The following is an 18,427-nucleotide window of genomic DNA, read 5'->3' as shown; positions in this document are numbered from 1 at the left end:
AATAGTTTTATTAGTCTTATCTGGCTTTTAAACATGTTGCTGCTATAAATTCATTTGCCAAGTGAAAAATGGGTATTGTGTAATATTCATAGTTCTGTTCTGTTCACATTTTAAAAGATCCATCTAGGATTCGCACTAATACACAGAGATTTCACTGCGCTGTGCTTGCAGTGTCTGTTGAAGGAATGAGATTGAGAGCCAAGCTACAAAAAAGATAGTTAGGACAGCCACACCTCCAAGCAAGGAAGCCATAAATAGTTTGGTATTTATCCCAAACAGGAACAGAATCGCCAGTGTAATTAAAAAACTTACAGATAAAGGAAGACATGTTCTCTTTACATTAAGTGGGACTTTTAAGGTATATCTTCTTTTATTTATTTCCATGGTCAATTGGAAATAAAAATTGTTCGGTTTGCTTTTTGTTAATATGAAAACAATTGATTGGTACGATTCAAAGAGAATTCCAGGAGTTAGTTCTTTGTGCAGATAGCTGCAAAGCAATACGCAGCCAGGAGCCATTTTGAAGAGCAGCGACCTGCATAGCAGGCAGCACGGCCTCTGGCATGCAGGACAAACTGCAACAGTCCGGTCCTAAAAGTGAAAGAGTAGATCTACGAATATAGCTCAGGTAAAACACAATATACATAATATTTTAGAGAAATACTGATTTTCAAATTGTGGCTGCACTCGAAGCACTGGATTTTCTTGCCAGAGGGGCATTAAATAATTCTTTTCTCAGAGAATTTTCTCCCTTTCTATGCTACCATCCCCACACTGACGCCTGAAGTTTTATGAGAAATCCATCCACGCTCGCAGGATTCCACACTTCACTTTTCAACAATGGCTCATTTGGAGCCTCACGGGAGAATAAAACATCCCAGTTTGTCAGAATCTCCTGATTTCACTTTAAATACCACACAAACTTCAGTTATGAAAACGGGAAAGTTTTCTTGTAAACCTAAGGACTGATTAAAAAAAGGCAGTAAAATTTTCAGAGAACTAAAGCATTGAAATATATTTTTCACAAACCGTTGCAACTATTCTACAAGTCTAAGGACCTACCTTGACCACTTTTGTCCTGTGAATTGCTCACAGTGATGAGTAAACTAACTTTCCTGGTTGTTGTTGAAGTTGAAACTTTTTTTTCTTTCTCTTACACTCACTGTCCATCTGAACGTGGACTGCATGGGACATTACAACAGTGCAGATGATGACATTGGGCTAGCAACCTCTTCCCACCTTTTAATTTTATTTTTTATATCTTATATTAATAGATATATATTTTTTTAGAGACAAGGAAGCATTCAAATTAATTAGTTTTGAGAAGTGAAATAAAATGTCTCTTTCTTAGAGTTTTTCTTGTAATTTTATCATTATTTGGTTGTGTGTGTTTGTGTGTGTTTTTATCAGAAGTTTTTACGGCTGCTAGACTCCCAACGAGGGAAGTATATGCTGGATGACAGGTTCTCATGTGCCATTAGTTTAGGAAAAATAAATGAATGTTGATGCCAAGATAAAAGACCAGGGCCTTAATGCCTATGCTTAAAACCAAGATGTTGCTTAGAAACCTAGTATTTCAGCAACACTTTCTCATAACTTTGCAAAGATCCTCTGATTGTCTCTCTGATAAACAAAATGTGATTTGTGTTTTGGAAGAATTACTGTAGTAAAGACTGACTAGAGAAGAACATGCAATGTTTCAAGGCAAGAAATAAAGGGAAATTGCTAGTTGCTTGCCTCAAACAACATTTTTTAGTCTGTATGGCTAAGCATCCCCCCCCCCTCAAATTTGTAATCCCACTGCAATTTTTTTTCTTTATGGTTTTATGCATGTTCATAGTAATTAATGTAGTTTACATTGGAACAAATACAAATGAGATTTTGTTTACTAATGGGATATATGCAGGCCAAATTATATTAGCTGATTTTGAAAATAGATGCAGCTGACACCTTTGTTGTCATGAAATTTGACGTGGGACCTGTAGCAGCCTGAAGTAGGTAGGATATCCTGTAATGTATCATCTCGATTACTTCAAATCATCTGAAATTTGTGAAAGACAAAAAGAAACTTAACTTCAGTTTTCTTTTATTTAGATTATTTCCATTATTTAGATTATTATTATTTTAGTAGAGGAATCTTGTGAATACTATTTTTTCTTAGTCTTGTATGGAGATGTTTTCTATATGACTGGGTCCTGAAAGTCTCTGTGCAGAACTAGAGTTCTGTAGAGCTCTTTTCCCTGTACCATTTCCCCTTTCCCTCTTCCCAAAAGCTTTTGGGAGCTTTTTTTGCCTTTTACACCAGAATGTACTTTGTCCCTTTTTCATATCAAATAATTCTTATGCATGTAACATGTCATTTAAAATGACCCATTTGGTAGTGCTAAAACATCAAACAATTTATAAAGTGATTCTTTGTTCTCTGTTCTCATCTTAGATTTCTTGCTCTTTGTCCTTGTAGTCTTCTCTGATAAATAAAAGTGATAGTGCTTTTATTTACTGCCTTAATTTCCTGCAGTAAACAAATGCTTCATGTTCATTAATCATTCAGTGACAAAGGACACTGAGTATCGGAGCAAAACTTGTACGTGTTTCTAAGCAACAACAGCATTTTCCTTCATTTTTCTCTATCAGTTTCAACTGCAGAGTTTTGATCACATTGTACTCTCCCATTGCTTTCCCAAGGGAGTAATGAGAGAAAAAAGAAATCATTGTTATTACAAAATTTCAACCTGATAAAATTCTTAAATTGAATTCAGTAATTCTGTTCCTCAAATGAGGACTTGGAAGGTCATAAGAAGTTACATCATCATAGTTTAACCATCCAGTCATTACAGTGTGCTCCAAAATAAGAGAAAGGATATGAAAAATTGCAGAGGTGTCTTATGAAAATGTATATACACACTTCACATACATCTTGTCCCATATCTTTCTTCTAAATAATGAGGGTCAGAGGAGATTGATATATACAGATCTGTAATAAATTCATGAGCAAATCTGATAAAACATGTCCTTTAATAAACTGGACCTAACTTGGCTAATGACGACTAAGATATCTAGTTCGTCAGTTGACCTAACCGTTCCATCATTTTCTCCCGGGCCTGGTTTAGTTTCTTCAGAACTAGCTCGGTACTTTCTCCTCCATTATACTCTACAAACATCCTGCATATCTGCTTTAGTGCCCACTGAAGCCAAAGGGAGGTCTGTAGTGATGCGAAGGAATGCTGAAGCTGCAATGTTTGCTCTACTAAATCTGTATGATACCCTTTAGCAGCGGTGGAATTATTTTCTGACTGTAAAAGCTGGATATAATATCAGTTATTTAAACTTCTTGATTTCTTGTCCACTTGTGATATGTTGGATGATTATTTGAGCAATAAAGCCAGTTCTTATTTGCTGTGTTGATGCAGTAGAATACCTTTCTAGTTACATTGTTCAGCAGTTTGCAGATCAAATTGCATAGTTTGATAGCCAAGGGACATGCTGAATTTTAACTGGCTTTTTGAAAATTCTTTTTAAATGAAGATGCATACTTGGCTGATCCACCTTTGTAATTTATACATCCAACTGTGAACCTCTCCAGCTCTGCTGTATAATTCACTAGGTGAACTGAATACTGTAACTTCTGATATTGTGCGTACTTTACTGATCAAGCTGCGTATTTTATAACCAGAATTTCACACAAAGATACTTTGTTAATCAAACCGCACACTAAACTGATAAAGGCAGCACAGTATTTCAAGACATATACCCCACCTCAGTTTTCCTATCTTGCTAAATTTCTCATTGTTTTAGATATTTTTTTTCCTCTTGTATATACAAAATATATTGCTTAAGGCAAAATGCACTTATTCTATGAAAATTTTATTTTACAAACACAAATAGATAGTTAATGTGTTTCTTAAAGTTTATGTAGGGCAAGTAACAAGCATTCAACTCACTAAATTTGGTCTAACTGTTTCTCTACTGTGTAGAAGAAAATCATAAGACTTCTGTTGTGCTTAGTCATAAAAATTGTATATGTTGGCCAAACTAAAAATTAAGGAGATGTTAAGAAGAAACTATGCAATTTGAAAAGAGTTAATACCAGTGAAAAGAGTGAAATGGCATGGCCAACTATCAAATACATTTGAATAAAAGTTTCCAGAATTTCTTTTTCCTTAAGTCTTTTTATTGGGAAAGGTTTAACTTTCACTACTTGGAATTCTGACTGCTGTGTGTTAGAGCTTTTAAAGTTGAGTGTTCAAACATTAGATCCTTCTTGATGTTTTCTGATAAAAATACAGCATATGTAATTTAATGAATATAATGTTTGTCTTACAAATATGCCCATAATTACAAAATGCATGGCAGAGATACTGGAAATATCAGTGTGAGCAACTTAATGGCAAGGTAAAGAATGCTTCCACACATAAAACATAGAGATTATTCTGTAAATCAATTCATTCATCAGTGAAATTCTGGGATCTGTCACTAATGGTTAGATACAACACATAAAATTATTATAGTTTTTGTTAAAATAAGGAAATATTAGGGAAGGGAAAAAAAGAGAGAAGCCAGGACTCTAAGCTGCAGAGAAATCCATCTTTCTGTCTTGTTTCACTGCTCTGAGTCATGAAACTACTTCAAGGACTAGTCATCATTTACTTAATAACCGTGTACTTGGATAAATACTGTCTGTGATTATAAGTATTGAAGGTTTGCTTCCTGAATCTAGAAAAAGGGAGTAGCTTGTGTGGGCACATGCTAATGAAGCTAGGATAAAATGTACTTGATTGAGAAGTATTTAGGAACTGAAGAAAATATCTGTAGCAAGAATCCCTCTTCATCTTTGATGAACCTATAAATGTAATAGTTGCAGTTAGAGCTTTAATAAATGGTAAGCTTTGCTGAGTGAGGAAAACAGTGAAACAGTCCGAATGCTGCTTCCAGCCTGGTGAGGTAAGCATTGTTTGTGGCCAACGAATAGAGTAAATACTAACTGAATCTCCAAAACATCAGTTTAAAGTATAATGAGAAATTGGAGAATTGAGAATTTAGTGTAAAAATGCATTTAGCTTGCATTGTGTTTTAAATACCCATAGACGACATTTTGTGAAATATTTGAAATTGCAGTAGTGTATTGATATAGGGAACATGGGGATTGTGCTTCTGAATGAGACCAGGAGTTAATCTACCATGCCCACTGCCTTTGAAACTACCAACCTCAGGTTCTGTAAAGGAAGGCAGAAGAAAGCACAGAACGTAGCTAAGGATAAACTGCTCATTTTGTTCTAAATGCCAATGGCAGAGGATAAACTTAGGTAATGAAACTGGAATTTGAGAACATTATTAGCTTTTTTGCTGTCGGTTTCATAAATGCAAAACAGTATGCTGAATTTTTTTATAATCTTGTATGAAAAGTTCACTATAAGACATCTTTTCACCATGCTAACAATAATTTGCGCTTTTTAAAATGTTGCACGATTTTCATCACCCAGTGTTTTTCAGCTAGATCAAAGCATGTATGTTGAATGATTGTCCTCTTACTTTATAGCTTCTCAGGTATTTAGTCTTGTCTACCTCTGTCTTGTCCTCTGCCTTTTGGTTTGTATTCTTTATCCACCTGTCACTTGGGGCACAAACAAGAAAATAAACATTATTAAGTTTTATTATTTTGTTGACACTAGAACCACATACTACACTTCTGGATCCCCGGAAAGACATTAGCTAAGGGACAAAGGGCATCTAGATACGGTGCCTTCATTTTTCCCTGGATATTAGAAATTTTTCTTTTTTTTTTTTTAATTTTTGAGCTTAAGACTCTAGCTGAACTTCTCTGGAAGCACTAAGAAGGGGAACAGGCAAAAAATTATTTTATATTTATTCCAAACTTTAAATCATTACACTGAGGTTGAGTTATGAGACTGCATTGCCTGCTGGGTTACCTGGGACTTCTTCAGATGGTGACAGAACAGTAGGGCCTGTTCCCTGCCCTCCCATGAAGCCAGCACAGATGTAAAACTTACCTGTGACCACTAGAGATTATGTGCAGACAAAACTCTCTCATTCTCTGTGTGATGTTCCTGCTCCTCTCCATACAGCTTTCTGCACAACAGCTGGGGAAACAGTCCATATTGTGAAATGTCGTGTTACGCTTGACATGAAAACCAGAGCATCCTTGGACAAGATTTTAAATTTCAACCTGCTTTGTTATGGTGGTACAAGAGGAGTCAATGGTGTTTCATTAAACTAACAGGACTGACTTGAGACCTTTTTTCTGGGACTTATTGCTTTTCTTTTTTTACCATCTGGATGTTGTTTCTACTTCTATGTTTTTAGTCTTTTGTTATAGTCTTAGCATTTTATTAGCTTTTCTAGTAATGATCTTTCCTAAAAATGTTCATTCTTTGGAAGAAAAGCAATTGACCTTCCCTGAGAGAAATGGGGAAAGCTGTTCTTTGCCCAGGTATATGTATCTCTGTACAAGCATACGTTGAAGGGGTATCGTTTTGTACCGGTCCTCCTCCCTGGTGGTGCAAGGAGCGAAGACGGTGGGTTATGAGGGGTACGAGCGTGCTCTGCTCTGTTCCATGGAGTTAGAGGGTTTGTCTGTGAGCTGGAAACATAATTGTCCCAATAGAGGCTTTCCCAGTTGGCATCTTCCCATTCCTCTCCCCTTCCTCACCCTCACATCTCCAAACAGGGCAGCAGGAATGCCCATTTGTGGGAGAAACACACAGGTACGAGTTTGTCCTCACGCCCCTGATGTGCTGAAATCTTGATTCAAAGCTTTGCAAAATCCCAGTATCTCTTCCTGCTGGCACTTATAATCTCATCTTCATAAAACAGAAAATTCACACTGACAACATTTCAACCCCTTTATTTTCCGAAAGCAATTATTTTTGCTTTTTGCTAGTTTCCACCATGTCAAGCTACCATTCTGTATTTTTTTAATTAGTGTACCTCTCACAGGAGGTACTTGCACAGAAGAGCAAATGAAACAGTCTTTCCACCACTTGGCACAGAGGGAACTAGCAAAAAAAGTTAAATATTTGGCTTTTTTTGGTCTGTACGTCACTCATGGCTGTGACAGGTATTCTAGTGCATTGGTTTTACATTTCCCCATCTGTCTGAGGTGGTCTTTAGCTGAGGGAAAGGGGGTGCGTGTATGTTTGTATATTTATGTGTTTATATATGCATATATGTGCACATACATATACATACCTCTGTGTGTATGTCTGTCTCTTTCCTGAACTGGGGGGCCCAGAAGTGGACACAGTACATATACTATACACAGCATATACAGTATGTATATATAAACACAGAGATGTGTGTATATACATATGCATGTGTTTGTTTATAGGCGTGAGGGTGTATATGTAGGGGATTCAGTTTAGATTGTGTTAAACCCAGTTTACCGTTATAGCAGGAGACACTGTTACACCCATCTGTCTCAGCTTTAGGAACTGAACTGACTTAAAGCTGAGAGCCAGTGGACGTGTACAGCTCATCCATAGTGACTGGTTACAATTCTGGCTATTGAACTGCTGTTGACTGATGGCGTATTGAAAGTCATTGCCGTTGTTCAATCTGTAATTTATTTTTTAATGATATACATGGTTTTGCTGTGACAAGAAATCAATAATGAATGCTTTATGCTTTAACAATATAAAGATGTGGGGTTGCTTTGTTTAGAAAAATGTCCTATTCTACTGTCTTCTTCCCAACAGTGATCCATATGGTGTGTTACTAAAAAGGAAAACAACTGTAAGTGAAAAAATATTAAGACATAATATTTTTATGTCTGTAAGACTACAGACATAAGTCTTCACTTCTGTTTTCCTGCCAGGATGGCCTTTGTCATCTGGTCTGTGAAAAGAGTATGAAAGATTAGTCAGTTAGAAAGCGTTGTTTTTATCATTAGCTTTTATTTTCTCTAAGGCAACCTTTTTTTTTTTCTTTTATAGATGGTTGTATATATATGGTCGACCTCCCATATTTTTATGAATTTCAATTAATATTTTGGGATTCCTATCTCCTATGTATTGTCTTGGTGAAATAGGTTACCTGAATTTTTTTTAGTATATACAGTTAGAGTAAATTATGGATTTGTAAATGATCTTCTATTTCATTAGTGTTATTTCTGTCCTTTTCATTACCCAACCTGAAATGCTGCTCCTTTTTTGACCTGTAACATCTTTTGTCCTCAAGCTGCTCACCCAGAAGTCTCTGAAACCTTCAAATTTTTCTAAACATGACTAAGCTGAAAACATTTTTTTAATCTATCTCACTAGTAAATATATTAAACACAAGATCTGCCAGGATCACATTTTTAAGCTTTTGAAGTATTGAAATTTTATTAAAAATTTCTAGTCTTTGTCATCTCACTCTTTAGTCTTTATCTAGAACGTAAACCACCTTAATATTTCATTTTTTTCATAAAAGCAGTAGGTGCTTTATCAATAGATTTTTTTTTTATCAATGCTACCCTGATTATTCCTGTAATGTAATATTAATCCAACTTTTATTAGCTATTATGTATAGTGGGAAAAATTTGAAAAGGAGTCCGCACCATCAATCACTTCAATTGCACCATCTCAGAGGCTTACTTCAGTAGCTTAAACATGACTAAAACCCCCCTGAAGTACTATAAAATCCTTGGCAGTACCATCGTCTCTCTAGAAGCTTTCAGGAGGGAGGCAGCCGTCTCTTCTCCAAGTAGTTTTCTTAATAACATGTTTCATTTTCGTATTCACACCTGCTCATAGATCAACTTTGTTACGGGCAAGGGACTGTCAGAATTTCTCAAGTGCAAAAACTTAATTAATATCTTCCCCCCCAATCTCTTGCTTTTTAATTAACTCCAATCTAATGTCATTTCTACTGAAAGGGTATTTATAAATTTTCTTGATATTTACTTTGCATGTTAGGGTGTTTATTTCCAGTGTTCTCTGCTGTGTGAGGTAATTTTTATAGTGTCGCGATTTAAGCTGCTATAGGATGAACTCAGATTTACTTTCCATTTTCTTAAGAAAGTCTGTCTAAAAAAATGCCTCAAAGCATACCATTTAGAGACTTTTTTTTCTCTTTTCATTCATGATTCCTTTGCTCTCCTAGGTACAAATAGCTTATTGTATCCTAGACCAACGTTATCAACCATAATATATATTAAAAAAAAAAAAAAAAAAAAAAAAAAAAAATCACAGAAATGCCAGCAAACCTTGTAGCAGATATTATTGGGAGTTTCTTGTTGAAGGCACGTTTGCATTCATATTCCTATGAGCAAAGCTCATGTCCATACACTAATGATTTTTTTCACCTTTTTTTTCATTAATATGTTGGATTATGTCTGATGTGTAAAAAATATTCTATCTAGGCTTGACTTGGCGTCAAAAATCTTCAAGGGCTTATGCTAAACAGGAAACATTTCAGAGGAAGAGTTATATTAACATTTAAAATAAACAAAATTACTGTTATGTTGGAAAGAGTCTTGATGACTTAGAACCCCTCATTTATTTTCACTCCATTTAAATGTATCCATTGTAATAGCAAAACAAGTGGAATGTTATGTTGGAAAGAGTCTTGATGACTTAGAACTTAAAAAAAAAAACCCTCATTTATTCTCACTCCATTTAAATTCATCCGTTTCAATAGCAAAACAAGTAGAGAAATTCCAGTGTGAACGCATTTTGAAGTAATGACCAAAGATTATCAATATTTTACTGTATTTCACATTTTAATTTCTTCACCTACGGCATCATTAATCCCACTCCTGAAGGGACTTTATTTTAATTATAGCAGAAATTTCAGTGCTGGGTAAATCTCTACCTAAGACTTACAACACAAGATCTCTGGTTCAAAAATCTACTGTGTAATTAATTTTATTTATGCTGTTCAGCTCTGTTTTCCCTCATATTAAAAAACATATTGGCAAAGAAAATTACATTATTGCTGGAATAAAATGACAGCGATGAATCTAACCAGCTTTTACATACCTTGAGAGTCATCTGAATTCCCCATTCAGGTAATTATTATACATATCCCCACTCAGGGATTATTTTATGTAAGAGATCTAGCAGTTTAGACAAGGGAATAGCAATAGAGAAGTCCTAACTGTAATGCTAGTTTTCATCTGTTTGTTACTATTTCCTCACCCAAACCAGACAATTATAATTACTTATCTGTTCCAAGGGACCACTGTAGGAATAAACTTCACTATTTGTGATGAGAAAAAAAATGCTAAGTAAGTGATAAGTTGTTAAATTTACAGCCACATTAGATTGTTACAGGGATGATGGGAGTATGGCATTCACTTAGCTGTGATAACTTTGTTTTCTTCCATTACATCAACTAGGCTAAAAAAACCACTAATTTTTTTTTTAGGAAAAGCATGAATATTTTAGGAAAATATTTTACGGAGTAGTTATCTCTGACGTTTGTGTTGACAGGTTGGCAAGACGTGTTTGGGGAATCGCAATAATTCAACATCTCGTTTGAAGACAGCAGAAACAGAGACAAGCTTTCAGGTACTCTGTTTCTGAGAAATTCTCGGGTTTTTATTAAAAGGTCTTGTAAAGCATGCAGTTACTTGAAGTGTATTTACGCATTCTACACTAATGCTTTTGAAACAGAACTGCTTACTCAGTTCAGACTGACTATACTTGATTGCAGTTCATCTGGTCAAAATGGCTTCTGGTTGGTAACAATTTGCAAACCTATTTAATACTTGAAGAGCTGGACTATCCTAGTAGTCAAATGACTGACTTTGATACCGTGATGTCCATAGCACTGGGAACAGGAGAAGGGAGAGATTTCTAAAATAGTTATATATCTGCAATTACGTGAAGCTGTATTCAGCCGTGTTACCAATGGAAAAGTCTTAAGCAAGTTGCACACCTGAGCTCTTCATTTGGTAGACCAAGAGAAAAAGATAAAAATCACCATGATTATAAAGCAGCATGAGACTTGTATGGTTTTGCACTGTCAAAGACTGTTAAATATGCTTCCTTTAGTAGAGATCAGAATCCTTTTCTAGATGCAGTTGATGAATATCATATTCTGTTATAGTAGTTTAAGACTGGTACATCAGTTTAACAGAAATACAGCTCAGCGTGCGCTATTGCCATGAATTTTTTAACATACTTTTTTATTTGCTTATGTATGTGCCTATCGTGTATGCGATGCTTACACTGATGCTATTTTCCCCTTCAACAGAAGTTGCACAGCCCTCCGTGGACTAAACCCGAAGATAAAAAATCACCTGAAAGAAATGAGAAAAAAATTGAAGAGTCTGTTAGTACAAAAGAAAAAAAACTCTAAGCGCTACTAATCTACATTAAAAATGCCCATCACTTACTTCCATCTTCATATTCTTTTTAGTCCAGAGGCATGAAATGTACCAAGTTTCTAAAGCATGCATTTTTCACTATTTCCTGAATGTTTGTAAATTAGTCTAGAATAGACCAATTAGTACCTTTCAGCAATAATCCAAAATGGATGTTTGAAGAAATGCTTTGTAATACAGTCTGGTTTTCGAACTCTTGTTCTACCTGATCAGTAACTGCATACTATAAATCAGTTTCTTTGTAAACAACAGCTATTCTCAAGTATTTTCTCAGTCTGTTCTATTTCATGTATCTTTATGGCAGACTAGGTTTTAAATCAAGTTAAGAATTAAGGGGCAGTTAACGTGGGGGGAAAAAAAAAATCTGTGTAAACATAGTTGAAGTACAGTACAACTCATAAAAGCAACTGTAAAAATGGAACAGTAGGGGTCCATTACCTTTCAGTAACACCATTTCAAATCTGCTTACTTAATAAAAAGTGTTTGGTTGGTTGGTTTTTTTTTTTTTTTTTTTTCCTAACTGCTATCACATCTAGTCCATTTTTGAGCACTGAAGCATTGACAGAAATGCAGAATTAAAGGGATGGAGATAGAGAGAGTCATGGCTTTTAGGATTCAAGGAAAAATTTTTGCAGGCAGAACTGAGTTAAAATTTTATAGGTTGGGTACTGGTCATGGGAAGTCAGTTCCATCCCTTATATTTGTGCTGATCTCAACAGGATAAATACACTTTAAATGCTAAACCCCGACTTTGTCCACTGCAGGTGGCCCTTGGTCACTACAGCAGAGAGGAGCATTTTGGTTGGGGTAAGCTTTGTGATTTGTAGGGTTCTTCCAGTTTCTCATGGGTCACATACTCTATGACAAGAAAGCAGAAAGGAGGGGAGGATAAGGAAGAGAGTGCTTTTGCTTTTTTGTGTATATGTCATTATTGGTCTAATTTAGGAATTCATATGCCTCATGTTGTTGAGAAGCAGATCTTTCAAGTGCCTTAGAAACAGTTAATTGCCTGATGCAACGCTTTTATGCTTTCCTCTTGCCTGAAGTGTTTTAAGTAGTTGTAACTTGTAAACTCCCACGTTCCTCTTACTACACACAGCAGTACATTACAATGTTTACTAGATTGAAAGCAGTTTACTTTTATTAGTTTGCTCTTCCTTACTTTTGAATCAGGTGAAAAAGCAAATAGACAAATCTTTTATTTTGTTTAGTGGTGCTCTTTGCTTCAGTTTTAGCTTTTAAGATTTTACCAATCCTTCAACAGTCTCTTCCAATAGCTGTCTGTTCCTTGCTAGTGTGAATGTATTTCACCCTGACGTCTTGCATGTGCTCTTCTACACAAAGGTAGATATTGCAGAATGGTAGGTTTCTCTGCCTGGAGAAATTACAATAATTTTAAAAAGAAAAGAAACTCATGAGCTGACCAAATGATGACAAAGTACTGCTCAACAAAGTCTCACTATTATCAACAAAAAGATTATCCACGTTAAGTGTCAAAGGAAGTAAAATGCTGGCCACAAAAATATCAGAAAAGAGATGTGGCTCTTCACATCTGCTCGTAAAATCAATTGTCATCAAATAGTAACTGTCATATACAATATGAATTTGTTTCAGGCAAATGTGGGCCACATAGCAGACAATTGCTTTATTTCAGTTATAGCCACAACAAACCTGGCTGAAGACAGTCTGCTGTATTACAGAATTTTCGGTGAGCGAGAGACTTGTGAACCTGTCATATCTACAGCTGGCACTAATTTCTACGTATGTCAAAACCAACATTTGTTTGCATATGACACACCTTAACTGAAATATCTGAGATATGGGCTGAAAAGGTCACTGAAACTGTTTCAGTCATCTGTCTAGAAAGGACATGGATCTTCACATACATGTCCCAGCGGAATGAGGTAAGCTGTCCTACCTGGCATTTGTTTCACCTTTCTAAAGAATCCAGCAATGCTGACAGCATATCTACTATTGTTATAAATGCTTATTACTGCTGTGTCAAGGGATGGCTTGGGGTTGGTGTTCACAACATGAAAAAAGCGTACCTTATAAGTCAGCTACAATCTAGCTTGCTTTTTTTTTTTCTTTAACATACATGAAACCAGTGAATGGTTGAGCAGCCCTCTGCTTTCCGGGAATGTGCATCATTTCATTGTTATTTCACCACCAGATAATTAATGTAATAGATCTATTTACCATCAGAAAAACACCACAAAATAATGGGGTGGGCGGGGTGTTGTGAGGTGGTTTTTCTTTGTTTTGTTTCCAAAAGGTTTATTGTTGGAAGCTTTCCTCTAGCTATATCTGGTCATGATCTGGGGTATGTTTGCATGCATGTATGCTTTCACTTTTGTATGTCCCTTTTCCTAGGTGACGGTGAAGATCAGAAGAGACAGAACTGAATAAAGCCATGTTGGTGGGGAGAATTAATCTGCTTGTTTTGATTAAAGCTGTAGAAATCAATTATGTGTGGTCTGAGGATTACTTGACTATCTTCAGATGGGACATTGATTGCCGCTAATTTTCAGTATGATTAACAGTTTCACTTCTTGAAGATGATGACTGGGGGAATCCCTGCTTATCTTCATACCTACTATTTTTAGAATAATCCACATAATGATACAGAATTAAGAAAAATAATGATGGATAAATTAATCTTTTATCTGTGTATGGTGTCGGTATGTCTGATGTATTTTGTAGGTATGGCTTAACAAATATTGCTACTCTGAAGATTCTAGTCTTGTATTGAGAGGCTGGTACACATCTAAAGTGAAATCTATCCTTCATGATTGTATCTCAGAGAACTACAGTTCAAAAACGTATTAACATCTCTTCAGTTTGAGAGGAAACTTCTTTTCGTTTATATGTGGAAAAAAAGAAAAAATATTTAGGAGAGGACATTGGAATGTATAAGAATTTGTGTGGTAAAAGTCAAGGATTTTTAAAAGAAAGGAAAAAAAAAGTAGTTTCACATCTCGGTGCTGGAATGAACCTAAACAGACTGTACTATTTCCTCTCATTTGTAGTTTCTCAGTATTATAAAGAACATAGTCATTAAGGAACTTCAGTTTATACAATTTAAGTCACAGTTGCACTTCCTTGCTCTCTCTAGAATACTCTAAAACTCTTTTAATGTCAGGCTCAGAGAGACCAGTGTCACTGGATCTGTTTCCCTGTGTGGACTCATCATACCACAGGGCAGCACATCTTAAGAAAACGTTTTGTAATTCTGTGCAGTTGCCTGGCAACCAGGTCATGGACCGTATCCTTCTCGTTGCAAATAAGGATTACACATCAGGAGACAAAACACTTTTCTAGTAGATATTCCAAAGTTTCGCAGTTAAAAGCAATTTAATTTCCAGTTTAAGAGCAGGGCAAACATATTCTCTTTTGTAAGAGAATGAGATGGATTTTAGATTGTTTCAAACTTTAAACTTCCATTTCAGTTTTCCTTTTGCATAATAGACTTCTCTGAATTAACCTCTCTTTCTCTCCATCTATATCTATGTGCATATGTATTTGTAAGCATACGTGCATATTTTATATATATATGTCTGTACATAAATTTACATGTAAATATATATATATATGAGCGTGTATGTAAATTAAAAATTCTGGCATGAAATTTCATCCATGGTGAGATTTTACTCTGCATTATAAAATTTGTAACTAAGAGGTGTTCACTTTACCAAAATGACAAAGATCAAGGCAATGCCTATTTACAAAATAGAGCACTAAATTCCTCTAATTTTCTTATTGAAAAGCTATAAAAAATGTTTAAGCCTATTTGTGTTTAAAATGGGTCATTTTCTGCAGTAGCACATCGTAGATCATTTTGTTTGAGTTAATTTCATTAGATTTTGTTTCTATTTTAATCATCAGGATGCACAAAAATAAGTCTTGGTACTTCCCTGCTTAAGATAGTGAAATTGTTGACCTTTCATACTGATTTTCTATACATAGGGCGTTTTTCATTCAGTTACACAATAACCCATGGAGTTTGTAATTTTTTTTCAGGAATAATGGGCTATGAAAAGCCAAAATTACAATAGCAGTCCAGTTCAGATGCATATGTTACAAAGTGGTCAGAAGGACTGACTTTTCCATTTAAACAATTTCGTTCAATATGAATGGAGGATGCTCTCACTGAGTCTCAGAACATTAAACTTGTAAAGATACATTGAGTTCTGTGTCTCTGCCTGACCTTGTGGCTTTGGAAAAGCTGTCTCACTCTCACTTCTGTAAGTACTTCAGTACAATGATATAATGTGCTACTCTCTATAATGTAAATATATCAATATGGGATAAGATAGTTTACTTTTTTAAAGTCAGATCCTCAGATTAAAAAATGTTATAGAAGCATATGAAATATTAGCACATTTTCTCTGCTTGTTGAAAAAAAAAAAAAATCAAATTTGATTTCTTAAAGGGAAGCTCCAGAAATGGGTGGATTTCTGGAAAAATCTCAAAACAGTTAATAATAGCTAGAAATACCTATTTTATTTGCCTGTCTTCCATTTTATATATTTTGAGCATTCTCTTTTCTATCTATGTTGACAAGGTGTCTATAAGGAAAATTCACATTTTGGCTCCACTTAAAAACTCAAAACCATTTCATGATGAAAATAGATAGGAAAGTTGGCGTTTGCAATCCTACTTGGTAGTTGCTATTTTATTTTATGTTTAGTGTTTCTTTTTAAAGTTGACAAAGCAGTCAACTGCAGTTGGCACACTTCTGATTAAATATATGTTAAAATACACTACTATGCAAGAATTGTTGATTTATTTAAAGGAATAATTAAAAAAAAAAAAAAAACCAAAGAAACCTTAAATATTAGCCATACCCAGAGGCCACTAACTTTTTCTTCCAAAATATTCTTAATGGTGCTGTGAGTCAAGACTATACAAATTAATGATCTATAAAACACTAACTTGATTTTACTGTAATATTTTAACTTCATAATTTTTTGCCTTAATTCAAGACATGAAACAACTCATGCCTAAAGTAAATCATGTATGTAAATTATTAGACCAACAAAACTTTCCTGACAGTCATTAAATGTGTTCTCTAACTGAAATATTTTTCCTTAAATTTCTGTAAGTTATTTTCAAGTACAATAATATTAGAGATTTACTTCAATGCTCTCACTTTGATTTGTACAGTAAAACAACAGTATCCCAAAATTCTTTATACACTGATTCAGAAAAGTAAGAAAGATAATGAGAATTTTATTTTTCCACAGCACATTCAACCTTGTACTACAGCAATGATATGATCTTTTTGTATTTTATCATGATTAATAGTGCAATTTTATAGATTTGCGTACCGTAATTAACAGTAATTGCAAGAGATTAGAATTATGTTTTGGTACCTAGTGACCAAGCTATGTTGAACTGACTGAAAGTAAACAGAAGTGACTGTTTATTTGAAATCATTGTCAGAAATGTATGTAGTGGTTGGGGGACAGAGGAGGGAAAGCCTGCCGATTATGTACAGGTACGGGGCACTTCACACATGGTCAGAAGAAACCATCGACCAAAATGAGCAAAACATACAGAAAATACAGAAAATCATATCCCTTGAATAAGAGACAATGAGAAAGAGGTTGAAAACAAGTATGTTTGCTGCTGCTGTGTCTTCTCCTTTGCACTTGTCCTCAGCCCATCACTTTTCCGTCGATACGTGGGCAATGTGGAAATCTGGACAGCTGTCCTCTGCAGCTCACCCAGAAAAGTCTTCCGTCGTCCAGGAGCCGTGCTGTGGGCTGCTCCCTGCGCATTGCAGCAGGCTTTTCCTTGGCTGCCCTGCAGACCAACCACAAGCTCACTAACTCTTTCTTCTCTTGCTTTTTCCCAGCTGGCACTACTGAAGCTTCGCCAAGCTCCCTTCTCCTCTAGGAAAAGGAGGGCAGCCTTTATTTCAGGATATTGTTTTAACTCTGCATAATCTACGGTAGCATCACAAAAGGTGAATACAGACAAAATCCCCTTTGGTGGACTTTGATCCTGCCAGCCACAGATTTCAAAGTATAAATTTTCCAGTCTTGCAGATATGGGGGGGGGGGGGGGGGGGGGGGAACCTGACAACATACTTGTGACAAAATGTATGTCTTTGACATGTTTCCAGTCATTACTAAGGAATAGAACTGAAAGGTCATTAGGAGGTTTTTTTTTATTAAGACTGAAAAAAAAAAAAAAAAAGGTCTGTTTTCCCTGAGCTTACGTTGGACATGAGTTAAATTGTTTGGGCTGAAATTAAAGGAAAGGTTGTGCCTGGGGTAGAAGTCCAAGCTTCTAAAAACAGGGCCTTATAATTGGAAGTGCTGAATGCTCCTAAAACAGGCAGTTCTCCCACTCCCAAGGACTGGAGATGAAGTTAATATCAGGTCTACTGTTTTATTCCCTTAGTCCTGCCAGTTCACCGGTGCACCTGAAAACAGATGAGCAACGTTCTAGATGTATGTTGAACGTAGGTGTATGTGCATGCATGTTGCAAACATACTGCCTTGCTCTATACAATGCTCTATTGGAGAGTATTTAACTAAAACTATATAATAGTTAGCAAATACATGAAAACCTGGATATTTGTCATGTATGTCTTACTTTGTAGCTGTAACTTAATAGGAATACTTCTGATTAACGTGATGACAAGCAAATAATGTTTTGGCATATCGAGAAACACTTGGTTAAACATCTGTCTTTGTCAAATATTGACCTGTAGTATAAAGTGGTGTAACGTTCAGAAGGATTTCATTTTATGCATCAGATAATATCCTCTCACTTTCTTCTTCCTGTCTTTCTTTTCTACTGTCAACCTGTTGGCTGAAGTGTTGGTTTTAAGGATTGTTGCTATTAAATCCTGCTACAGCAGGTGCTAACACAATACAGCGGTCACATCCCATTGACAAAAGACATTTTCTGCAGGCACGTTTATTCCTGTTCCTCAGGTCACTGAACTTGGACAGCTGATTTGGCACGGATGGTGCTGGATGAGCATCTGACATCCTGGCTGAGGTGTCGTGTCCAACTATTAGTGTTGAACCCCAGTGTTATCTCAGGCGCTGTGGCAGGCATACATCTGAGCAAATACTGCTGTGG

At 35.6% G+C, this 18,427-nt stretch overlaps 1 protein-coding gene across 1 annotated transcript in view; it reads left to right on the top strand.

The window, feature by feature from the left end:
* LUZP2 (leucine zipper protein 2) overlaps nucleotides 1-11,301 on the top strand; it is a gene marked incomplete at its 3' end in the record, with an annotated part of 198,263 nt that extends 186,962 nt beyond the window's left edge. Inside the window, exons 11-12 of the mRNA XM_082318626.1 lie at nucleotides 10,431-10,508; nucleotides 11,197-11,301. Coding sequence (XP_082174752.1) covers nucleotides 10,431-10,508; nucleotides 11,197-11,301 — 183 coding nt within the window. The remainder of the gene's footprint in view (nucleotides 1-10,430; nucleotides 10,509-11,196) is intronic.
* Between the last annotated feature and the right edge of the window lie 7,126 nt (nucleotides 11,302-18,427).

This window comes from Platalea leucorodia, assembly GCF_965183815.1.
Source record: "Platalea leucorodia genome assembly, chromosome: 7".
In the NCBI taxonomy this organism is placed as follows: Eukaryota; Metazoa; Chordata; class Aves; order Pelecaniformes; family Threskiornithidae; genus Platalea; species Platalea leucorodia.
This window is presented reverse-complemented; position numbering and strand designations above follow the sequence as displayed.